Source organism: Rattus rattus, chromosome 1 (assembly GCF_011064425.1).
Source record: "Rattus rattus isolate New Zealand chromosome 1, Rrattus_CSIRO_v1, whole genome shotgun sequence".
In the NCBI taxonomy this organism is placed as follows: domain Eukaryota; kingdom Metazoa; phylum Chordata; class Mammalia; order Rodentia; family Muridae; genus Rattus; species Rattus rattus.
In genome coordinates, this window is record NC_046154.1 from 212,763,014 (window position 1) to 212,788,615 (window position 25,602).

General features: G+C 34.8%; 1 protein-coding gene across 1 annotated transcript in view; it reads left to right on the forward strand.

Annotated features, from left to right (window-relative positions):
- The window catches only part of Rims2 (regulating synaptic membrane exocytosis 2), a 291,163-nt gene that overhangs the window by 50,612 nt on the left and 214,949 nt on the right, over positions 1-25,602 (forward strand). The window contains 9 exon segments of the mRNA XM_032914664.1: positions 5,330-5,397; positions 7,255-7,374; positions 9,295-9,394; positions 10,366-10,489; positions 12,880-12,926; positions 15,671-15,783; positions 21,629-21,676; positions 24,814-24,874; positions 24,877-24,943. Of these exon segments, the coding sequence (XP_032770555.1) occupies positions 5,330-5,397; positions 7,255-7,374; positions 9,295-9,394; positions 10,366-10,489; positions 12,880-12,926; positions 15,671-15,783; positions 21,629-21,676; positions 24,814-24,874; positions 24,877-24,943 (748 nt within the window).

The following is a 25,602-nucleotide window of genomic DNA, read 5'->3' on the forward strand; positions in this document are numbered from 1 at the left end:
TTGGAATGTGCTATGCTGTCAGTGTAACTTCCTAACCAAACCACCCATCTTCTCCTTAGCCTGTGGCCAAGCACTGTATCATTTCATCAAGTACTTCCTGCAGCGGGGTGATGGCTGTCTAGAAGAAAGCAAAATCTTAGCTTAACTTTTCCACTGAAGTAACCATAGACATAGAAGAAGTTGTTAGCATAGAACACTGAGAGCACGTGTGCCCTGCACTAGTGTCCTCCAGCGTTGACAACTTCTATCCAAAGGAAGAAACAGATGGCGAAGCACTGTGTCTGAAGTACCTTCCTCATTACCTCTCATGGATAGGTCCAAAAGTCCTAGTGGATGGAGTCCTGTACCCATAGACAGTACCTAACTCTATATTACACCATTTATATGCATATCTATAGAGAAAATATATAAATTTAGCAAAACAAGAGATGAGTAATTATCACAACTAATAATAAAATGATATGCCAATTATTCTGTAATATATGTAATGCAGTGTCTCTCACTAATCACTGATTTGTCCCATGACTCAGAGCAGAAATTTAAAACTCGTAGACTTATCCTATTTTTATTTTTGAAATTTTCCACTAACAATTTGGGACTGTGGTTGATAGTCCTGCAGTGGTTACTGTAATGCTGCCTCTTTAGAGAGACATCACATTAATCCACATATTTACACCTGTGCCGACCACTAAGACGGCTTCAAAACACAACAGATGTATGACTTCACTCGTAAAACATTCTCTCCATGATGCTTTGAGACTCCTTTTTCCATCTAGCATGAATGCCTTTCAATATGTGTCAAATGTTAATGGTTTCCTCCCTGCCCCATTCAGCAGTCTCCTTGTTCAAGTAACTATTAGGTAGCATCCTGTGATGTCTACACGTCAGTTTGTTTGGCTGTTACCTGTTGTAGAATGTTTTTGTTATTTCAGTGTTGGAATGAGATAAATAACGATATTCTCTTTATTGATTTTTTCTATTTATAGAGCAGCCTTTGCTGTTGAGTACCTTAGCTTTTAGTTTCATATTGTATTTTACTTTGATCAAATTCCCATCTATTCATTATTCTTAAACTTTAAGAATATATTTTCACTATCAATAAATAAATTGTTGGGATCATTTGATTTCTTCTCTGACTTATATACATTGATTTTTCAAACATCTCAGTATACTCTGTGTTCCTGACACAAACTGTACTTGGTTATGGACTATTTCTTCCTTAGTGAGTTTATTTTGTTAAGCATTCCCATATCCCTAGTTGTTTTCACTTTCTTTTATTTTTCTATTTTTTATTTTTTTGTTTCCAATTTTTTCTTGTATTTCCATGACTTATTTGAAGATTTTTTAAAAGATTGTATTTTGACTTTTCTATAGTTTTTCTCTTTCATGGCTTTTCTAATTGATTGCTTTAGCTAATATATTTACATACTACTATTATTGCTAGTTAGCAAGTTAGAGATAAATATAGAAACCTTTCACTCTTATGTTTATCTGTCTCTTCTTAAATATTTTTGTATTTGTGTTGAAAAATCAAAAATTAATATTGTATACTTTGCACCTCCAATATTTAAACTGATTTAGAAAACTCAAGAAAACAAAATTTTATTGTATTTATCCATATTTTTACTTACCATGTTTCCTATTCCTTTTTAATATTTGAGGCTTCTTGTCTTTCTGTGTCCTTAGCTAGTCCTCTTTTAGCCATTCTTGTAGATTAGGTCTGCTGGTGACACATCCACCCAGCCTCCTTTTCTCTGAGGATAAGTTGATCATATTTAAAATCTAGGCTGACTTTCTTTTTGTTATTAATTTTATTTTACAGTCCAGTTGCCCCCTCCCTCCTGATCTGCCCTCCCACAGTTCCTCATCCCATTCCTTCTTCGCACTGTCACAAGGATGTCCCCACCCCTCTCCCACCCCACCAGACCTCCCCACTCCCTGGGGCCTCCAATCTTTTGGGGGTTAGGCCTCACTGAGGCCATACCGGGCAGTCCTCTGCTGTATATGTGTCGGGTGTGTCTCAGCTGGTGTATGCTGCCTGGTTGATGGCTCAGTGTCTGAGAGATCTCAGAGATCTGTTTCAGTTGAGACTGCTGGTCTTCCTATGGGGTCGCCCTTCTCAGTTTCTCCCAGCCTCTCCCTAAGTCAACCACAGGGTTCCCAGATTCTGCCCATTGGTTTGGCAGTTGAAAACTACTGTTCAGCTCCCTGTATCCTCCCAACATTCTGATGTAACATTTGCTATCATTCAGTATAATTCTTTTCTAGTTTCTATACTTTTTTGGTATGTTATAATATTTAATTTTTTATTTTTTAGTTTGGTTAAGCTATATATTTGTAAAGGTTTTGTATTCTTCTAGTTTAAACAAGTATGTAACATCTTGAATCTTAGGATTCCATCTTCCTAGGTTAGCTTTCTTCTGCTCTTACCTTCTAGGACTTCTTCAGCTCACCCACATTTTCTTTTCCTGCTATCACTACGACTGAGTATCTGTTATTGCTGACTCTCAGACCTGCTCTTCTGTAATTCTTTAGTCTATTTCTGTTTGTCAGACATGGTGTCATTGCTCTCTCCTTCCCAGGCTGCAGTGTTGTTACATTTCAGGTGTTTCCAGGTAAAACTGTCCATTTGGTTACTGTGTGTCTCTTAACAGTTCTTGCTCTAGGCCCATGAATGTGCTTTCATAGTGTTATATGAAGCATAGCGGATTACCCTAGTTTTGCCCTTTGGAGTTACATAAGAGTTAATATTAAACAGTGATTACTAGTGTGTACACTATTTGTAATAGGTTAAATATTTTTCTATATGTTTGGTGGTCAGTGTTTATTTAATTTTCAAAATGTCATTAGTTTTTACTCCTGTAACCAGTGGTATTCAGTGTCTGCCATGTTCTCTTTCACCCCATTTTCTCCTGAATAGGATGTTTTTACTTTGTTTTCAAACAGTTTAAAGGTAGAGTACAGGACTTATTTCTGATCATCATGTAGTTTGACGTCAGGGAAAAGAGAGCTTGTGAACTGGATGGATTCTCTAATGTTCATGGCTTTTGATGTACATAGACTTAAGTATTTAGTCAAGAAACATAGATGCTCTCTTATGGAACTATTGTGTATCCTGAGAAAATAGCACATTCTCTAATGTGTAAACCGTTTAAAGCTCTTGTGAGTCCCATGCAGGGGGCATAAATATACAACAGACTGCTTATCCTTCCTTGTCTGTCAGTGTGCACTTCTGGAGTTTTAATTTTTATCTGCATTTATAATTATTTGAGCACCTTTCTGCCCTACGAGTAAAGACTGAGGTTCTTCCTACTCATTGTATTCTGTGTGTATTAGATAATACAGTTGCTTCTATTTGTTTTTACAAACAAAGTTTTAGAGATAATTGTCTTCAGTCTCTGGGCTGTGTGTGTGTGTGTTCTCGGATGGCTACGAATGTACTCCAACACATCTGTAGCCTACAGCATCACATTACCATGTCAAAACATTATAACATAATTGCTTGGAAATCCTGTTAAAATGGATTTCTAGGCCTCATTATTGTTTTTGATTTACTGGATCTAGAGTGGTACCCAATGCATGATTTCTAATGTGTTTTCAGACTTTGCAGCTGCTTTTCAGGGTACTTTAAATGTCTTCAGGGTACTCATATTCCCATTTGAATAACGTAATAGACCTTCAAATACATACAGGTCAACCACTTTTTAATATGTTCAAAAATTCCAATATACATGTTTAAAAATCATTTTGCTATGAAGTTTGTAGTCAATGATTTATCAGAGTCTATTAAATAACTTACTACCATAACTTCTCTAACAAAAAACTTCTTCCTCTATATTTTGTCATCTCAAAAGTTGTCTTTCTCTATTCAGTCGCTTTAGGCAGAAGTCTGGATGTTAACCTTGACTATTCATTACATTGTCAGTGAAATTTCACAGTTCTCTTTTTCCTTGTGCTAGCTAATGTCATTACCTTGTGTAGGTTACAGTCACCTCTGTCTTTCCTGTCGGTTACTGAAGACACCTTTAGCTTTGGTATCTTGTAACCCAGATTATAGAATTTAGATTCAGCTTTTGAAAGTAAGTCAGGTTCTGTCAGGTTCCACTGAATGTTTGAAGAAGATAATCTTTAACATGGACTGAAAGGATCCATGTAGGCTCTGCTGGGAGGCACAGCCATTCCCATACAACACTGTCTTCCCCGTTCCTTTTGCTTAGCTTAGTAGTGCCCCTGCCTTACTTTTGTTGTTGGTGGTGATGGTGGTGATGGTGATGGTGATGATTTTTTTTTAAAGTATCTATCTAACTAGAATGTTCTTTTCTTTTCTTTATGTCTATCTCTGTCTCCTTACTTGCCCACCTTCACACCTTTGAGTTCCCATCTCAGACATCATTACTGTGGAGCTGTTTGGTGACTCTCAAATCAAGTTAGGGTTCATGTTTTCCTACAGTATTTTGTTCTCTCCTCTGACACACTCATTTGCCATGTCTCTTCCCACACTTTGTAAACTTGTTTCTGTGTTGCCCTCTACATTAGTACTGAGCACGATATAGAAAAAATGCAAGATATTCTGTAAATATTTTTAAATGAATGAAAACAATAATAGTGTTTAAAATATGTGCAAGTTGCTATCATGTAAATTGTCTACCAAAGCTGTAGCAGTGTAATTTCTTAAAAGATAAACTGGGTTAGTGAAATATTAAATAATTCGTTATATTAGTAAAATTAATTGTTTTCATTCTTCCTTTCTTCTGATGAAAATAGAACGATACTTTTGGTCATTCTCGCAGAAAATTTGTTGTGTTATTTTTTTAACCACTTAAAATGTGAGGAGGTGTCATCATTATGAAGATTATCTATTTCGTTCCAGGCACACTGTTTAATTATTTGACTTTAAGGTGGTAGTTACTGCTGAGTTACAGCTTAATTTTCAAATGTTCACCAGTTGTTTTAAGGAAAAATCTCATGGCTTTAGACCAGCATGGAGAAACGAATTAGCTCAAAACCAGACGTAGTGGATCCATTTTTTACTTAATCAGTACATCCAACCATTTTTATTTCTACTTTTGCTTATTGTTCACAAAAATATTCTGTTTTTTAAAAACTCTGGCAGGGCTTTTGTTCTGTACATTTGTCTAGACTACAGAAGCCTTGTATTTTGCATTTTATGAATTCTATTTGAAATCATAGCTTTTTCCTGGTATCTAATGAGTACTACAGATAAAGCTCTTGAAAGCAGACAGGACCCCACAGTTTAAAATGTTTATAACTTCTCTGTCTGTCCTTTCCCATTGTCTCCTTGATTGCACTCTTGCCTGCCCGGCCCCAGGAGACATGGAGTACAGCTGGTTGGAGCATGCGTCTTGGCATAGCAGTGAGGCGTCCCCAATGTCTTTGGTGAGACGTGTGGGGCCTTACGACTTAGTTCCCGTTATCATCTCACTCTCCTTTTTTATTTACGCCTTTGCATGTTTTCTTTTTTGTATCTTTTGTTTTATCTCACACTTGTAGGGGACAGTCAAAAGGGAAAAAGAAAAACTAGTGAGCAGGCAGTTTGGTCGGACTCTAACACCAGGTCTGAGAGACAAAAGAAAGTGATGTACTCTGGTGGCCACTCTTTGGACGAGAATTTGGAATGGTCTGAGCCTCAGACTAAGGACTCTGGGGTAGACACCTGTAGTAGCACAACTCTTAACGAGGAGCGTAGCCATAGTGATGAGGTACCGAGACTGCAGCCTGCCTTCCAACCTGCTCATGTGGTCTTCTCTGTTTGCTCTCCGTCACTCATTACAACAGGACATAATAAAAGGACAGGGCATTTCAAGAGTCAATGTAGCATTCTCTTAAGGTGCAGAAAAGAAAAACAAAATAACTAAACAACTAAGCCAAAAAGCCTTTTGCTTGCTTTGCGGTTCTTGTTGATTGACAGCATACCCAAAACTAAGGAAATGAAAATAAGCCTTAGGAACAAAGGAATGTTTTGCATACAGTTGAATAAGAGAATTTTGCAATGTTGTTATAAACAATAAATGAATATTTTTGGATTGGCTTATTTTAATACTTATATATATTTTCCTTGGGATGAAAAATCAAATTATTAGTAGTCTGAATCCCAGGCAAAAGGGAGATGATTGGGTCTGTGCACAGAAATGTTGTTTTTCTTTTTTCCCTTTCACTGTCCTTTTGTTCTTTTGTTTCATTGCCATGGCATTCTAGTGTACTATTCGCTAGTAGTAGATCCATTACCATCTGCTTTGACATTTATTATTTTACTTGCCTTTAGTATAGCAAAAAATAATCTTTTACCATATACATGTGATTGCCTGGAATTTGTCTTTTGCCTGCTAAATTTTGCATGGAGTTATGCATGCTACTTTTAGGTAACCATGGAATTACTATGATTACACAAATCATTTGCATTGTGGCTTGTCATATTATTCATAATGAAATGGATTGTCATTTATAAAACACAATTCTGAGCCCAAGAAAGAAATAATGTGGTAATGTTATTTACCTAGAATTGTTTTTGAATTACCTATTAAAAAATTTGATGAATAGATAAAAAGTCTAGAGCAACCAGTAAATTTTTTGCCAGGTGTGGTGGCCTTTATGTCATTGCTGCCAAGGCAGGTGAGTCCTTACAGACTGGCATAGACTACACAGTGAGTCAAAGCACAGGCTGGGCTATGTAGCAAAACCCTAGTAAGAAAATCAATGGAATTTTATGATGTGAGAAACATAGTCTGTTCATCTCTGAGGTATCCTGTTTCTGCTATGCAAATTCAGTTGGAAAGGTAGTGGAGGTTTATGTAGTTTTGTAAATTTTCATCTTTATTATGAGTTTAGATTTCATGTTTTAATGGTCCTCCCTTTAACTTTTACTATGGCAAGAATATTTCAAAACTGTTCAAAAGTGTTTGCAGGAGAAATTGTTACTTTTTAATGAGATCAACCAAGTAGGTTTTTACTGTCTCTATCTTTTATGACTGTGAGGTTTTAGTTTCAGAGCTGTTATTATGTCTTAGTATTGTGGTAGATAACTGAGGATTTGCTATGGTTGAATTTAAAAGAAAACCTTGAATTCTTAAAATTGGGGTTATAAAGCTAATGCAGTAAACTCTCAAGTTTGTAATTTGGAATGTAAACTGGTTTGTGTAATCATAATACTTTAGAATTCTGAAGTTTAGATATACTGTTCAAGCATGGTAATTTGTCACAAAATTAATTTTTCTTATTGTTGATATTGTATGTCAGCACCCTGTGACCTGGCAGCCATCCAAAGATGGAGATCGCCTAATTGGTCGTATTTTATTAAATAAGCGTTTAAAAGATGGGAGTGTACCTCGAGATTCAGGAGCAATGCTGGGCTTAAAGGTATGTAATAAACTTTTTGGAGTTTGGCTCTATATTACTTTACAGATTTAATATAGAACTTTACAGAACAAATATAGCTCTTTCTACCAATGCAAATTTAGGAGATATCGTATTTCTATTTTCAAGAATTCTGAAATACTATCAACTGTTCCTGCAAAATTATTTTCCAAGTATTTTTAGGAAGTTTCCAGGATAGAAGGTAAAGTGATTACCTTGCAAGCAAGAGGCCCTGATTCCAATCCTCAGACTCCACAAATAAAGGCAGATGAGGTGATGAGCCCATGTAATCCTAAAACAGGAGGCTGAGATGGTCAGATTTCTTGTACTTACTGCCTTGCCAGCCTAATCTACCTGGCAAGCTTCAGCTCATCGTTGATTTAGGATACTAAAGGTTGTTCTCTGGCCTTTATACAAATATGCACATGTCCGTGCACACTCATACACACATGCACACACACACACACACACACACACACATCCATGCACACTCATACCCATGCACACCTGAAAACACAGTCAAATCTATGTATACTCAGACATGTAAGCCTGCCAACACACAAACTGGTATCCAGACCTACTCAAACACATGTACATATGTGAACTTAAACATCTGGCAGAGACAGAGAGAACATGACCCAGAGCCAGGCCTTGTGAGGAGGAGGGGAGAGGGAGAGGGGAGGGGGGGAGGAGGGGAGAGGGGAGAGGGGGAGAGGGGAGGGGAGAGGGAAGAGGGAGGGGAGGGAGAGAGAGGGAGGGAGAGGGAGGAAGGAGAGGGAGAGCCAGGAGACCGGAGGAAGAGTAAAGGACAAAGCACTTTTCATACAGTTTGGGAAGAATGAAGGTCTCATGGCCTCAGATGCACTTTGAGTTGTTGAAAGAAGGTAAACTAAAGCAGCATTTGTATTGAGCACAGTGTCTGCCATAGTATCCGAACTTCGTTATAATTACTACTGATTATAATTATACTAACAGTTATAGGAGCCTTTTAAATTTTCTTGAGCAACAACAGTTTTCTTAAAATATTTGCATGAACATGTGCAACTATAAGATACTAACATTTAACTTTCAGAATTAAGCAGTATTAATTAATATTGACCGAATTGCAACTGAGTATAATTCACCATAAACAGGGAATATATGCATGGAATAAGATACGATAGGTCAGTAATTTTTAATTTCTGACTGAACTCACTTCATAAGAGAACAGTTTACTCAGTGAAGTTAGTCACCGTCATTTGCTTCGCCTGCTGTGAACTTCGGTTTGGACAGTATGAATGGTGGCTGACCAGAGTCAAGTAGTCAATTTTGTAAGAGTATTGTATTTTCCATATGATTTTACAGCATTCCTGATGTATGTTTCCAATATGTATTTCTTTTTCTACAATAAATATTTTAATAGAAAATAAGAAGTAGAAAAATTGGATTTCAGATAATCTAAAGTTTATATGAAGTTAGTTTTTATAATTTTCTTAAGAAAGGTCTATTATCATTATGTATTTCATCAATATAATTAAAAGATTGTTAATGAAATATTATACTCTATCATTACCATAGTAAACAATGAAGAATTTTATATTGTGTTTCAAATTTATACTTAAAATGTTTATATAATTAAAAATGTATAATGTTTTGAGACATGATAAAAATGAGAATTCTACAATAAGGAAGAAATTGTCGAGTTGATTTTTAAGGTATGTGTATTTTATTTTAGCTAGTAGAAAATAAATTACAACAAATTTGGAATATATAAGGTCTCTTTTGCAGGCATTTACTTTCTAATGGCAACATTATACTATTTAAGAAATAAAATTTAGTACATTAAATTACAGTTTAGAGTCTCTTAATTGGTCTGATTTTTTTTTTTGAGTCCTTGACTATGTTCACTTTAATAGTATGACAATCTTTTCCTCTTTTAAACAGGTTGTAGGAGGAAAGATGACTGAATCAGGTCGACTTTGTGCATTTATTACCAAAGTAAAAAAAGGAAGTTTAGCTGATACTGTAGGACATCTTAGACCAGGTAGGTTTTTACCACTGGTTATTTACATTTAAAATGTCAGCTTTGGGGCGATGGTCACAGGATGTTTGCCCAACACGTTCAAAGCCATGGGTTTGATCATTAGCTCTGCCAAAAGGAAATGCTAGCCATGGAGAGTTAAGACAAAGGCTTCCGTGCTAATCGATTCTACCAGGTGATTCTGCCACGTAAATTAAAACCTTTGTCATTAATGGAAAACTATTCCTTGTATATACTAGACACAATACCTTCTTGAAAAAATGCTTTTTGGGGGGGGCACAATATAATTTGCTCCTTTTACCACTCTCCTCCGGCTTCTGTTATATTTCCTCCTACACGCTATATACCCAACTTTATATGTTAGTGACGGGTGTTCTAATCTGCTTCTAATATTAGCTTATTTTGTTTCCCAAAATCTTTATTTTTATTTTAAAAAAATCAATTTTGTTTAGAAAACAAACTTCATCAATGAATGAATGCACATTTTCTAAATTATGTTATCCCATATTATTTGGCCAATTTCTATTGGAGAAATTGTTAAATCCCTTGAAGAAGATTTCATATAATGTGAATCACTTAACATTTTACAACAGATCTTAAGAGTTTAGGCAATTGATATGCTTTAAAGAAAGCAGTGCTTAACTAACCATGTGTCCACTACAAATCTAGAATAGAATCATGCAGTCCCCAAAGAGAGGGTTGACCTAGATCAGTGTCATCTAATTGTCTACAGTTAGGAGTTCTGTTAGGACTCAAGTGGCTGTAAGTGTTCAGCACCATTCCTGTTGAGCATCCTATCTGGATGAGACACGCTGCCCTAGCTATCAAATCTCCTGCCCCTTGAGTTGTTCTCAGTGTGTGCATTGTTCTGTCTGGTGCAGATACTTTTGGAATTTGCTGAAATCCACTGATTATTTTTATGTTGAGTATATTTTGTGGACCTTATATTTATAAGATTATTCCTGACACCGTAGGTGATGAAGTCTTGGAATGGAATGGAAGGCTATTGCAAGGAGCCACATTTGAGGAAGTTTACAACATTATTCTAGAATCCAAGCCTGAACCACAAGTTGAGCTTGTTGTTTCAAGGCCGATTGGGTAAGGTAGTTTTAGCATTTTATTTTTCCTTACTTTTTAAGACTTACTTATTTTTATTTCATGTGTATGAGTGTTTTGTTTGCATATATGTGTGTACATCATACATGCCTGGTACATACAGTGGTCAGAGGAGGGCTATGTTTTCTGGTGTTCGAGGAGTTAGGGATGGATGGTTGGAAACCAGCATGTATATGCTAGAAACCAAATCTCGCTCCTCTGCATGAGCAGTGTGTGACTGCTGACCAACATTCTGCAGTGTGCAACAGAAAATTGCCTGACTGCTTTATAAAAAGTTGTTTTCAGAATATCTTTTATCTTTAGCCAAAACATTTGACCACAATTAATGATTTTTCTTTATCTAATTGCAATAAAATGTGTTATTAATTACAAAATGAAAAAAGCAGTATGTCATTACTTTTAGGAAAAGTTATTAGTCTTTTACATTAAAAATATGTCTATCGCTGTAGTCTACATGTCTTACATTTTCTTTTGTTTTTGTTTTTCAAATGGAGACTCTAGCTTATAAAGATAGAAACAAAAAGCATATAATTCCCACATATAGGGACTACTTAAGGAAAAGTCGTTTCTTTTAAAATGTGATTAATAAGATTAAAACAGGCAACATTAAAACACACTGTCATTGTATTTATTGCAAATAGTTAATTTTTCCCAAAACCGTCAGTAAAGTTAACCCTTTTTTCTACCTTATTAAGATTATTCAGGAAGTGTCCTGCCAGCACATTTTCTGTAGAGACTTATATGATAATATAAAAGGCATATCCAAATTAAATTAGAAAAATGTGTACCTTGGCAGTGAACTATTGAGTGAATTATTAAATAGTTAAATGGGAGTATCTATGAGTGGAGGCTACAGAAATTTCTTCTTGTAATCAAGTGCTATTTTCATTCATTTTGGAAATAATGGATTATAGCCTTGTGCCTCTTTGAAGTTTGGAAATATGGTAACCATAATGTCTCTATCTTAATATGAAATTATATCAAGTTATAGTATTTAATATTTTAAATAATTTATAGTCATATTTTTTAATAAAACTAGTTATTACTTGTTGTAAAAATATATAAAATAGAAAGGTATAGGTGTCTTTTACCTCTCTGGGTCCGCACTGCGGTGTCCCAAGATATCTTGGCGGAAACATATCCCAACTCCTGGCGGCCCAGACCAGTCGCCACACACTCCATTATATTACTTAAATCTACACATTAAAGAACACACAACACAATAATCTTAGATCCAATTGATAAGATATAATTGCCCACTTAAACATACAAAGCCCAGTTCCATCCATCCCTTAGGAACATTGATAACAACCTGTAAATACGCAGAGCAGAATCTTAATATCACCTGCCATGACTTCTCACACTCTCCTCCTCCTGTCTCTCCTCTTTCTGTCCTTGTCTCCTCCTCTTCCTTCAAACTTCTCTCCCGCCCATTCTTCCTTCTCCTCCAATGACAGGCCTCCTTCTATCCTGTACCTGCCCTTCACCTGTACTTTACAAATTCAATGGGGAGGTTCTGGTGAAGTCACCTGATTCCTGAGTATGTGACTAGGTAGCTGTCCTTGGGGCAGTGGAATTAGCATCAAAATACAGATAACTTCAGGGCAAAGCACAACAATTACTATCTACTAAAATCAAATAAATATAGGTGTTTTGATAAATATTATTACAAGGTAACTTTGGAACTCGTGGTATGAATCATGCTTGCCTGTTATCATTGTGACCCCTACATTTAAAATTTTTAGTTACAATTGCAATGTTTTACTGTTTTTTGATGTGAATTCTAGTGTAATTTACTTAGAAGAGAAGGCCAATATAAAGAATTGAATTGGGGTTGGGGATTTAGCTCAGTGGTAGAGCGCTTGCCTAGCAAGCGCAAGGCCCTGGGTTTGGTCCCCAGCTCCGAAAAAAAGAAAAGGGAAAAAAAAAAGAATTGAATTAATATATATTCATAAAACTTACCTTGTTGAATACTAGGTATTTTTCAGAGTAGATTAGATTCTAAGGGTTATACAATAAGGCCCATAGGAAATAAAGTGTATATTTGTATACATATGCTAAAATGCATGTAAGTTTTAATTCCTTATGGAATAAGCTGTAAAAATGTGACCCCAGACTTGGGAGGAAAAGACAAGTGTGTGGTAAATTCAAGGCCATCTTCACCTACATAGAAGACATAGGTCGGTGGGGGAAGGGGGAGACCTAGACCAGCTTGTCCAAACCCAAACAAAAAATTGTGCTTGGTCTTTTATCATTTTCATAAGCTTTTATATATTTATCTTCCAGTTGTCACATTTTATTCCTAATTTTGATTGAAATTGAAGATGCTTCAATTGATAAAAGTTTATTTTTATCCTTTTCTATCTTTCCAGAGATATGCCTAGAATACCTGATAGCACTCATGCACAACTGGAATCCAGTAAGTTTAATTTATTCTAGGATATGCCATTAAACATGTTACTCATTACAGGTCTAGTAAATAAGTTTATCTAGTAATATGGACTAAGACAGGTAAATTTATAGCCTCAAATATTAAATTATATAAAAATGGAAATTTTTATAGTATTTTACATTTCCTTTGAAAAATATACAAACAATATAATCATTGCAGTATTTTATTTTCCCTGGCCATGATTATTGTAGATTTTTAAGGATCTTTTCTAAAACATGTTCTAATAAATCACACATCAATTATACAGTTAGGCAAGTTTCGACTGACTGTATACCCATATATCCCAATGAAAAGTCCTGACCATTTTTACTATTTACAATAGCTACCTACACTCCCCAAATTTCCCCCAAAATGTAAAGTTTGTAATTTTGTAACTCTACTATTTTGTAGAAGAGTATGCTTAGAAAAATCTAGTGAATAGTTTTATTTATTTTAATTTATATTTTTCCAAATTAGGATAGTAGGTTTAATTTTATATCACAGCAGTAATGGTACAACAAACACATAAGGAACTTTGTTTTCAACTGCATTTTCATATCTTAAATTAGCTGTTTTCTGATGAACTGTTTCTTTATTGACTAAGATAGTATAAGGGATACAGGGAGAGAAGATGAGTGTTGCAATTAAAAAAATGTTATGATATGCACAATTGCATAGTAGTTTGGACAAAACTTCCAAGGGTGGCTGTCATGGTGGAAGGATACCTGGCAGTACAGTGGTGCTCGTCAGGAAGCACTGATGTGCAGTTAACACAGGGAGGACAGCGCAGCCGAATGAAGTTTGCAAGGGAAATAAAGATTCAGGAGCAGCAGCAGCAGCCACATTGAACAGGCTTTAAAGCCTCTGTAAGGATGTCCACTTGCCTTTAGAGGATTCCGGTCTAGGAAATGCTTTCAAAGAGCTACTTATACTTAATACTTGATTCTGTCATGAAAACATAATGAAGCCAGGACTGAGCAAAGTGAAGCTTGGAAATGTCCCAAGTATAGTGGCAGTGGCAAGATAGTGGTGGTCCTGGTCAAATAAACTATACTGTAATAAATAGACATTCGAATTATATAGTGCTTCTGTCATTGGTTTCATTTTATTTAATACCTGTAACTTGGGGTTGTAGTCATATCATTATAATAATTCTTAAAAACTATGGGAAGGCCAAGGTCTTTTCTTTATATTAGTAAAATACCATGAAAGCAATAGGAAACCCTTCATTTTATCATGGCTATCTAAAAAGCCTCAGACATGCAGGTAAACTTGTCCCTGAAGAGACAAGAATGTGTGTTCAATGTGGTTCCAAATTTTTACTCTTTAAACATTAGACTGTATGCCTGTCTAAGGACCACTCTCAAAGGTACTGTTCTGGATATGTCTGTGGATTATTTGCTCTATATGGTTTTAACTGCTAGCCAAGTGACTGCCAACATTGTATTATTGAAAGACGCTATCATCATCTCTTCATGCCTTGTGATTAACCAGTTACTTCTACAAAGGCATCGTTAATTTACTTCTGAATATTGGGAAAAGGCATCAATCACAATTACTTTTTGAGCCTAAATTTGCACTTTTCCCTCAGAACTTTGTGATACACATTCTAGAAGTGACTTTTACGCATGTGCATTTCTAAGTAGGCATACGGTCAACAGGCTGACTTCAAATTCTAGACTTGACCCTAATGTTTAGTGCTATTTATGTTATGTGCTTCACATTGTGAAAGTCACAATGATGTGAAAAGTCACTGTGGTTCCAAAGTAAGTTCTACTGCTCATCCCTCCTCTCCTGTCGCCATGTGCACAGTGTTCTAGATTCCAGGAGACGTCAATGCACTGACTTTTACAGAGACCATACCTGCTACGTAGGTGACATTGTGTTCTGGATAACAGGGTGGAAATCTTAGTGCTCTCCTGCATTTCTTGCATCCTGTGTTTCTCCTCCTACACAGTTGAGGATTGAGCCTAGGGTATCACACACAGCTGGCAAGTGCCAGTGTTGCCCTGAGCTGTGCCCTCAGTCCTCGTCTGCACTACTTCAGCATCACCTGAAGCCCCGCTCACTGTCTTCACAGTGGAACGCCACAGTCCTCTTGTTAGTGTATACAGTTTGCCAGGGTCTTAATATCTATTTCTGTTCACATTCCAACTGATTCTGTCAACTCTTCAGAACCAAAATCACACATATAAATTGCATTATTGGTGTTTCTGCTATTGTCTATCTTTTCCATAACCTCTCATTTAATTTCTACTGGAGTAATATTTTTATATTATATGAGATGTGCATTAAAAATTATCCACACATTTAATAATTTTTGGCATTCTAGTACTTATGTTCTTAGCATTTAAATTTTTGATTGTTATGAAAAAGGCTTATTATTTTCTGGTTTGGTTTTTCTTCCTTTTGCATTTTAAATGTTTTCTCAATATTGTGATATAGTTCAGATAATAGACAAGTGACTCTTGGAGCAGAGCCTGCTGCTGTTACAGAGTCAGCACAGCGAGGTGTAACTGTGCCTCTAAATCACAAAACAAAAAAAAAAACAACAAAAACCAACTGTCTGAAACAAAAGCAAAACATCACTAAAACCTCCTTAAGATTATAACTTTATGAAATAAAATGGTCTATATCAAGCGACACTTAAAGGACAATTCAAAAGAAGTATGTTGAGTATTCTGAAATAGGAAGAGACCTTTTATTTTCTTTGTGTATAATTGTCATTTCAGGTTCTAGCTCATTTGAATCTCAAAAAATGGATCGTCCGTCTATATCGGTTACCTCTCCCATGAGTCCTGGCATGCTGAGGGATGTCCCGCAGTTCTTATCTGGACAGCTTTCAGTATGTAATCACAAGATCATCTCTTTGGGAATAGTGAAGGAGGCTTTTAAATGCGATGTTAGGATTTTTGTTAGTTTGTTTGCTTTCTTTTTTTTTCTTTCATTTGTAAGCCAAGTTCTTCATAGAACTTTACCTTGTCCTTTTACCAGTAACTTTTTATTTTTCAAAATTTTTAGTTACTTAAAATTTTGGGGTTATTTCTTATAATGCTTTTTATAATGTGAGATTTATAAAGTTTAATAATTTTATGAAGATATGTAATACCATTTTTAACCATGACATTATTTCAGAAGTTGGGGTGATGATTTTTACTCTTTACTTTTAAATGACTTGGAATTGCTATTATTTTTTAAGAGAGAGGAAAATCATACAAAGATTGAATTAAGATAGAAGTGAATATTTACGTAATCATGTTTTTTAGTCTTAAGGAAATTTGGGGTGGATTTTTAATATTGTTTGAATACATAAAGTTCTAGAAGTGTGTTTTTTTTTTGTAACAGGCAAGACTAAATAATTCAATGAGGGACATATACATATACATACACACACACACATATATATAATAGACTCACACATGTACTGGGTAACTTCATTTTGTGAGCATTGATTGGCATATCTTCAAGTTCATATTAAGAGTTTAATTACATATTCTATATTATATTATTACATGTGGTTCACAAATCTAAGTGATTTCATTACATTTTCATTCCCATATTAAAACAATTCAACTTTATTGTTCTACTAGTTATTAATAAACTTGTGAATGTTAAATTTGGAATTTCCTGAGTACTAAAGAAAAGAATTAAGTTCTCAAACCCAGAGATTGGTATTAACTAAAACTATGACAGTTAAAACCCAAACTATTAAAACTTGTATTTAAATTCCTTAGCCATACCTTCCTGTTATGTCAGCTGGGATTTCCTTCTCTTAGCTTTAAGGGGAGATGGTGCATTTTGAAGAGCATTATTGCTCTTTAACAGTTCTACTTTGTTAACAATATTTCAAATTACAAGATCACATACAAATTGTGCTAGAAGAGAAAGCTAGAAGTACAGAGAAGGGATTTGGAGAAATTTAAAACTCAGTTGATTCTGTCCTGATTTGAAATCAGTCTGAGAGTAGTTCAAACCAGGCTGTGAGGGCAGTCGAAAGTCCACGTAACTGTCCCGAGTGGGAGGCATACTCTCATCTTATACCCTGGGAGGAAACTAGTCTATGAGCTTAGTTAAAGTGTTAATTCCATGCATTTTGAAATTAAACACAGATACTCAATCAAATTACATACAAACCAGACAGGAATTGTAAGCATGGTTCATATTTATTATCAGAAATCTAGTCAGTACAAAACCAAAAAGTAAAATCACTAATAATCCTAACACCACGTGTGACTTTTTAAAGTACATGCGCATATATTATAAACAAAGTTTCACATGCTTTTGCAATCTTTTTTCTCTTATGTTTATTTTTTGAGTGAGAATTTTTCTGTATAGTGCTAAGTGGACTGAATATCACATGTAGACCAGGCTTGCATTGAACTTCTGGTGACCCCTCACCTTCTGCCTCAAAGTTCTCAGATTATAAGTGTATTCTACACACATGGTCTGAATTCTGCTTTTTTCTATATTAACTACAACTTTGTCGTATCTTTAAAAATTTCTTTTTATTTTCTTGTCTATAATACTATATTTATTTTAACTTCTAGTTTTTATTATTACAAATAATCATGCCACTGAAATACTTAGATACATATTAAAATTTATAATAAATTACTGTGTTAAGAACTTTGTAGAAGTAAAATTATAATACAAATGCTAAAGTATAAACTTAAGACTTAAAAAATCTAATCACATCTAATATGTCAATCACCTATTTTATATATACATATTATATGTGCACACATCCATATAACTGTATATATACATATAAATTAAATTTCTAACAGAAATAGTATTTCTAGTCACCAGGTATGTAAATGACCAAAGTAGAATGCCTTTTATGTCTATACAATTTTCGATTTCAGTCATGTGCTTTGTGTTAGGTCAGCACAGGCAAGATGCTCTCCTGAGTTATTTACACGTTTGTCTGTATCAGCATAGAGGGAATTTTGGTTTAGTGCAATAAGGCAGGAGTTTGCAGCTTGCCTACGAATGTCAGTTCTTTAGAAAACTCTTAGGCAGTGATAGCCGACCTTTCTCTTAGCCTTTTCCCTGCAGCTGTAATTAAATAATATGATAAGAGCAACGTGAGGAGAGAGGGTTTATTCAGTCTGCATCAGGAACGTGAAATAACTGGTTATCTTAAACCCACCAGAAAGCAGACAGGATGCGGACACTGGTTAGTGCTGCGCTCCCTTTCTCAGGGTGTTGCCCAGAGACTGGCTCAGCCATCCTGAAGAGTGTCTTCCCTCCTGACAGGCATGCCCAAAAAGATCATTTCTCAGGCGATCCCTGATTCATTCAAGTTGATATTTTTCTTTAACCATCACAGTCGCAGCTCCATTTTCTCCTACGTTTGGATACATTTGCTTTTCAGAAATTCTACTTGTGTGCATCCCTCATTAAGTCACGACATTTCTGATGCCTCAGAACACAGATTATTTGTCTATTTTTGAGGTGATTTTCCTACTATGTTAGTTCATTTGTTGATATGTTGTCAAATAGAAAACACATCATGGATTGCTCTAGAGTTGCCTGTTTATACTCAAATCTGTTGATTAATTGTTTAAAGTTGTGTGTAAGTAATTTTCTCCCCATACTGAATCCCGTGACTGCTTGTTATTCTAGGACTTACCCACAAAAGAACCATTAATGTTTTTGATGAGAAATCAGAATGAGCCCAGTCAAACGTATTCTTCCTGAATCCTGTTAGTCCATTGGCAGTGTGTCCTTATGGTGATTCTTTAAGTTCGCAATTGTTTCATTTGCAAGACAACTGTTTTGATTCTGAATGGTTTTAAGTCTGCTTACAGTATTTGGCTAGTAGTTTGATAGGCTGTTAGGCTAAATCCTTCTCTCATTCTTTTTCTCCAGGTGAGAAGGTCTCAGGATTCTCTTTTTTTTCCTGTAGATACTCTTTTTACTGATTCTACTGATTACTTTTTTTTTTTTAATTATAGTGTCTGTGATTGATTTATTGTCACAAAATTACTTTATATTAATCTTTTTGCGTTTTACTTTTGCTAAATATTACAAATGTCAATTTTACTTGCCCATTTAAAAATTCAATTAATTTTAGAATAATAGTATGTATTCATATCTCCTTTTATGAGACTTGAGAACATTTAAAAAATATTTCATGTATGATGTTGTCATTTCTTTTACTTCTTCCTTTCCCTTCTCTCCCTTCCCTTCCTCTACCATTTCCTCTTTCAATTTCCTTCCTCCCTCCCTCCCTCCCACCCTCCTCCCTACTCCTTCCTTTTTAATTTGAGACAAATTAAATTAAATTAAATTAAATTTGTAGCCCTTACTGATCTGAAATACTGTTTTTCCAGACCAGACTACAGAACAGACCTTCTGCTCTGCCTCTGTGCTGTGAGCTGAATTAAAGGCTCGTCAGACATTTCTTTGAAGTTTAATTTTTGAAATTTAATGTTTTGCTACTTTATTCTCATAACATTACTCTTCTAGCTGCATTGCATGAAAAGAATGTCCTAAAGATCATAGTGCAAAGGGTAGTGAAGAGTGGCAGTAGACAGTCACGGTTGTGGTGTGCAGTTTGGGCTCCTCACTGTATGAAGCCTTAGCTGTTACAGACATGGCGCAGACTGTCAGCACTCCCTGTCAGCGATGTGGGTCTGAGCGGAGGCAGCCACAGTGATAAAGGAGTAGAGCAACGGCAGGCTGCGGGTGTTTTCCTGAGATAATGACCAAGGTTGAAACTGTAGAAAATGAGAATTTCTCAGCTTTCCAGTGTAGTCATTGCTCCTGAATCTTAAGCCTTTAAATGGTTCATTGTATGTTTTGTATATTTTACATCATTAAAAAATGTCCTCTATGTTCAGACATATTCTACAGTTATCTTTTATGTATAAACTCATGAGTAAACATAAGGTTTAAAATGTTTTTAGAAATCTGATAGCTGCTTATTTTAGGTAATGGAAAACTGTTTACTATAAAGGATTACTTATTTTGAAAATATTCTTTTTAAGTAAAACCTTCATTTTATGAGGTAAAATATCTTGTAACGATCTCCTTTTCTTGGCATGTTTTTACCTCAGACACTGTAGAGATGTGAGCAGGGAAAGTGAAATCTCTACAGCTCCTCAGCCTTCAGTGTTTCCAGTTACTCTGTGGGAGCTTCCCACTCCTCCTGACTTAACAAAGCTTCTGCTCTGCAGATTTATGCAGACAGACTTTTTTTTTTTTTTTTTTTTTTTAGCTTTAGCATTTTCCATATCTGAGCACTTCCTCTTTGGGGTACTTACTTAATTTTTGTAGAGAGAAAGGTGACTCCTGGTGACCAACAGTCCGCTGTGGGGGTTGTTTTCCATTGGATTTTAGATTTGTTTCTAATCATGCCTGTCTAGTTGATCCTGAGCCTGGGCAGAAGCTTGCCCAGTACACTTTGCCAGTTTCAGTGACAGTGGGAAAGACAGATGGAGTCCTAGCTGTCGGTGACAAAAGGGGAGAGGCAGTGGAGTCTGCTGATGGGGATGTTCTTAATCCATTCTCAGACTCAGAGATGTGCTTCGGTTTTACTCTATCATTGACATCTATGGGCTATGTATTAGGTTATTACAATTCTTTTATTCTCAGAAATGGTTTTAAAATAAAAGCTTAAAAAGTTCAGAAGATAAATGTGATGCTCTTTCTGAGAATTATGTTTTACTTCTTGTGTATGTTATACTAGTCTTTAAGCATTTAGAAGTTCACCTAGACCTTTTCCTGTATTTTCTTCACTTGCACGTTAGGGAGTAGAGCAGTGACTTCCACACAGTTGTTGGAAATATCATCCAGTAATAATCATTGCCATGAATGTTCCAGGAAAAATAAAGAAGTCTAAGTAAAAGCAGTGACTAACACAGTGTTGTTAGTAGACATGATTGGGAGTTAGCCATATCTCAAGCCACACGACTGCAGTGGGCCCCAGTGCCGCTCCACCATGCTGTGCTGTTCTTAACCTATGGACAGCTAGGGCTCTGTTTAGTAGGGTTCATGTGCACACATACAACTGTGGCTCTGTTTTCTAGTAAATCTTGTTTCAGTAGGTTTCATATGCATACACATACAATTGTGGGGCCATTTTCTAGTAAATCTTTTGAACAGGTATAGACATTTATAATTACTTCTTAAATAACAGTACACCAACAACTTGTAGCAGTTACATTGTATTATTGTAACTAATTAGAGATGACTGAGAGCATTTGAGATCCTGTACGTTTTGTGCATCTACTATGCCATTTTACGTAAAGGATTTGACCATCGATGGATTTGGTATTTGTGGGTATGCTGGGACCGAGCACCGTGGATGGTGTGGGCTGTAGTGTGTTTAAGGGTAAAGTTTTAAGTTTTTGTTTCGTGGTTTATTTTTAGTCACTTTTAAAATTATATAATCCTGACTATGTTCTTGTTCATTCTGTCTTAATTCCTATTATATTATCTATGTTTTAAGAATATGAATAAATAAATTGTAAAATTTTTAGAATGTTTTGAATAGTTTTTGTTTATTTTAGCACTTGGAAATATTTATTTTTATAATGAAGTACTTAATTTAAATATGTTGTCATGGAAACGTATTTAAGGGATAGTTTTGTGTGTTTATTTTTACCTTTGGTCTTTTAGTTCCAGCGTATTGTCCTCTTTGGTTTTGTTTTATTGCTTTTTTCTTTAATTTTGCTTACCAGAGCCAAAGCCTTAGTAGAAGAACAACGCCTTTTGTTCCTAGGGTTCAGGTAAAGGCTTTGTCTGCCTGATAGAGACTAAAGTTGTGTTTTATCCCTTATTTGTATGTTTTTGGAAAATGCGTAGTAGGAACACTTTTTTTGGTATGTTGCTCTAAACCATACTTTGACTTCCAAATCATTTTATAAGGCAGCTTGTAAAATTCTGCATGGAGATTAGACTATTGAATACAAATTTAAAGAGACAATTATTGTTATTTCATAAATTAATGAAGTACTCAAATGTATAGGTTTCAAAGTGGCATTCCAGTTTAGTTTTCCTGTAGATTTTTACTTATCTCTGTAACATTTACTGAAATAGCAAATTTTAATTTCTAGATATTTTCTTTTATTACACAAAGTTGCTGTCTCTTTTAAATCGTTCATTATACCACATCACATCCACATTCTCTTGCATTTTCCAACAATGACTCCTTGAGATTGGCAAATATATTTGTACCTTATTTAAAATACTTTTTTTTTGCATTTACTAAGTAAGAATCTCACTTTTGGAGTTTGTAAAAGCAAAAGATCATAATCTAAATGATTTATACATTTGCTTGTAAAACGAAGATCATAATGTAAATGATTTATACATTTGCTTGTAAAAGCAAAGATCATAGCCCTAAATATTTATACATTTCCTGTACTCGATGGTTGCCTTGCTTGTATACATCCCGTGGGTACAAGTTGTTTGCCTCTTCCTTAGGATATTGTTATATGGTCCAGTATGCCAATATAGATGTCTCAAAAGTAGTATTATGCCTTCCCCTGCTTTGGTGCATGTTTTAAAATAAATTGTTGGCTTTGAATAATACTTTGAAATAACTAAAATATTAATTCTACTTAATATCATGTAATATAAAATATTGATGTTTGATGCTAAAGTTTTGTCGTACAAATTGAAATTGTATACAAGTAGGGCTACAAAGAAAGGATAGTCACATTAAACAATTAAATGATTAAAATGGTTATTAAATAAATGGAAATAAGGCTTGTCATTGATAGAATTGTGAGTTATATTTGTCATATTTTGGGTAATAATTAGTTATGCTTTAAATATTTATTTTTTAAACACATTTAATACTATGATAAATAACATAGACCATAAAATATTCTTGGGGCTGGATATCTATTAAAAACTTCAATGCACTCTTTAATAAAAATTAAAATTATGTTTAACATTAAATGAACTTCTGAACAATTCCAATTTTGCTCAGCTGCAGTGAGACTGGTTCTCTTTGCTCACATTAGTACTAAGGTTTGGACGATTAATTTAGGGACTGACATACTGTCACAGCAGTATGAAAAAAATGATGCCAGGGTCTGCTTGTGTAAGAGATAATGCATTACATCATAGCATGTGGCTTTACAGGAAATCTGAAGAATAAAATTTTGATAAAACACTAAACCTATGAGAGTTACCATTATTAATGTGGAGAATATCTAAATTAATCTGGGTTTGATCACAGATTTTAGAAGCTATGACACTTGTCTACATTTCTTTCATCCCATGAACAATCAAACATTTGAATTTCCTTATTTTCTCTCAGCTTTTGTCAAAACAATAGTTTATTCTTTGTGTTTTCTTACCCTTATCTATATCTGTAATCTAATGTTGCTATGCAATCAAATTTAAGAATTTTTCCTTTTAAGTTTTGAGTTTAGTTCCCAGCCCTGCTCAGTTTCTGGTTTTTAGTTTCTTCTTAGAGACATGGTTTGCCCTGAGGCCCATGTAGCATCAGATTCATATATAACCGATTAGCCTAGGTCTGCGGGTTGATCACATTCCTCCTCCGTTGGTCTTCCCAGTGCTGGTGTTTCACTGTATTAAGACCTGAGACCTGTTTTCTTCAGGGGTCCCTTGATCCTTCGGATTAAAGCTCTGATTCTTAAAATTCTAAAAATGTCAGTTTAATTCATAGGGAAAAGGCTAGCTTAGAAATGTATAACTTTGTAATAAGCCAGATAATAGCAGACTGTCAGATATTTATTAAACACAGCTTTAGAAAATCTTGAGCTCTATTTTTGAACTTCTTAGCTAGTAGACAATTCTAGTTATACAATAGCAGGATAAAACCACTTTAAAATTTGAACCAATGAAACATGAAAACTAGTAATAATTACTTTTATAGTTCAGATATCTCTTATTCTTATTTCCGCAAGAGGCCTCATCTCTTTTAGCACCAACAAATACTAGCATATGCCCTTTTAGTCTGTTGGTCTGCCTCTTCTCCCTCAAGTCAGTCAGCCTCTGATCTTCTAGGACACGTACAGAGGAGTGCAGAACTGGAACTGAACTGCCATGTTTCACGTGTGAACACATGTGTGAATCTGAACTACATATGTTTGCCTCCACTTCAGTTCTTAGCTGGCTGCAATGATACGATCCTAGCTAACATAGGTCTTTTATAGATCCTCATTGAATTAGAGGTGAAGGTTTGAAGTTGCAGGTGATGATAACTGTTAAAAAGAATTTAGGAGCAGGAGGACATAAAAGTGCCAATCCTAATTATGATATAGCAACATTATATACATTTTTGTTTAAAATTATAAAGTAAAAGTTTATTATTTTAAAGATGTCATGTGTTTCTTCACTGAAGAAGAAACTATGCCTCTAAAATTTTTAAAGATACATTTATTATAAGGGAATCTTTTAAAGCTACCAGTAAGCCTTCTTATATCCTCTGAAATCTGTCTTACTATGGAGACACAAACATTTGCTTGAAACTTCCCTCTGAATACCATTTACTTGTTGCTATTAACACACTGCATTTAGAACACTTATTTTCAAGGCAAAGGTAAACAAGAAGAACCGTAGGGCTTCCTAAATGAAAATAGATGTAGAGGAATCATTATGTACAAATTATGTAATACAATAGTGTAATTATTTTATGTACATTAATAACTCATCACATCAGGATAACAAAAAACCCAAGTGATGTGTAAATGAAACTGAGACATCAGAATTTAATTCATTTATTCATTGAAGTTATTATAGTATATCCTTTTATTTGAACAAATCACAGTTTACTGGGGGAAAATGTTATCTCTTAATATTAGTATTAGAGGATGGTATTATAACGATTGGAAATGCAAATGTATTGATAGTAAATTATGAGCTGATAAATTAATGTTTTGCTTTTCAGATAAAACTATGGTTTGACAAGGTTGGTCACCAGTTAATAGTTACAATTTTGGGAGCAAAGGATCTCCTTCCAGGGAAGATGGGAGGCCAAGGAATCCTTATGTTAAAATTTACTTCCTTCCAGACAGAAGGTAGGGATTTTAAACTAAAACATACATGCTCTTAAAAATAAGGGAAAGCAAAAGACTGTTTTGATCTGTATCATTCACTGTTTTGTGTCAACAGTCACATAACTTGCAAAATTTACAAATATAATAATTCTGATGGACCAAAAATGACAGTAAGTATTTGAGATTATTTTAAAACTTTGCATTTATATGATTTTATCTAAGTATTTAATTTAAACACCTGCATATTGTATTTCTTAAGTAATATATTTTATATGCCAGAATTATTAAAATTTATTTTTAAATAATAATTTTAAGGTAGATTGTTAATAAACAAAGCTGGAAGAGAAACTAAATTATTTTAATATTCTTCTTTACTTTCTACCTCTTGACAATATTGATTTTGTTTGTTTGTTTGTTTTGTTTTTGTTTATAACTTCATTACATAAAATTAACTGGTTCGTCTGTGTTTGTCATCTATATTGTCCAACTACCACTGGGTCCCAAATCCCTCCTTCAAGGACTGCATTTTGATTTTTGTCATGAATTGTTTTGTACTACACAGATTCTAAAGGTATTTAGGCTAGAAATTATGTCCACAAAAGTAATCCCATCACTCTTAATTTCAGGCATATCAGTAAAAAAGGGACTCTAGCAAGCATGGTGAAAATGTTGGGGTCCTG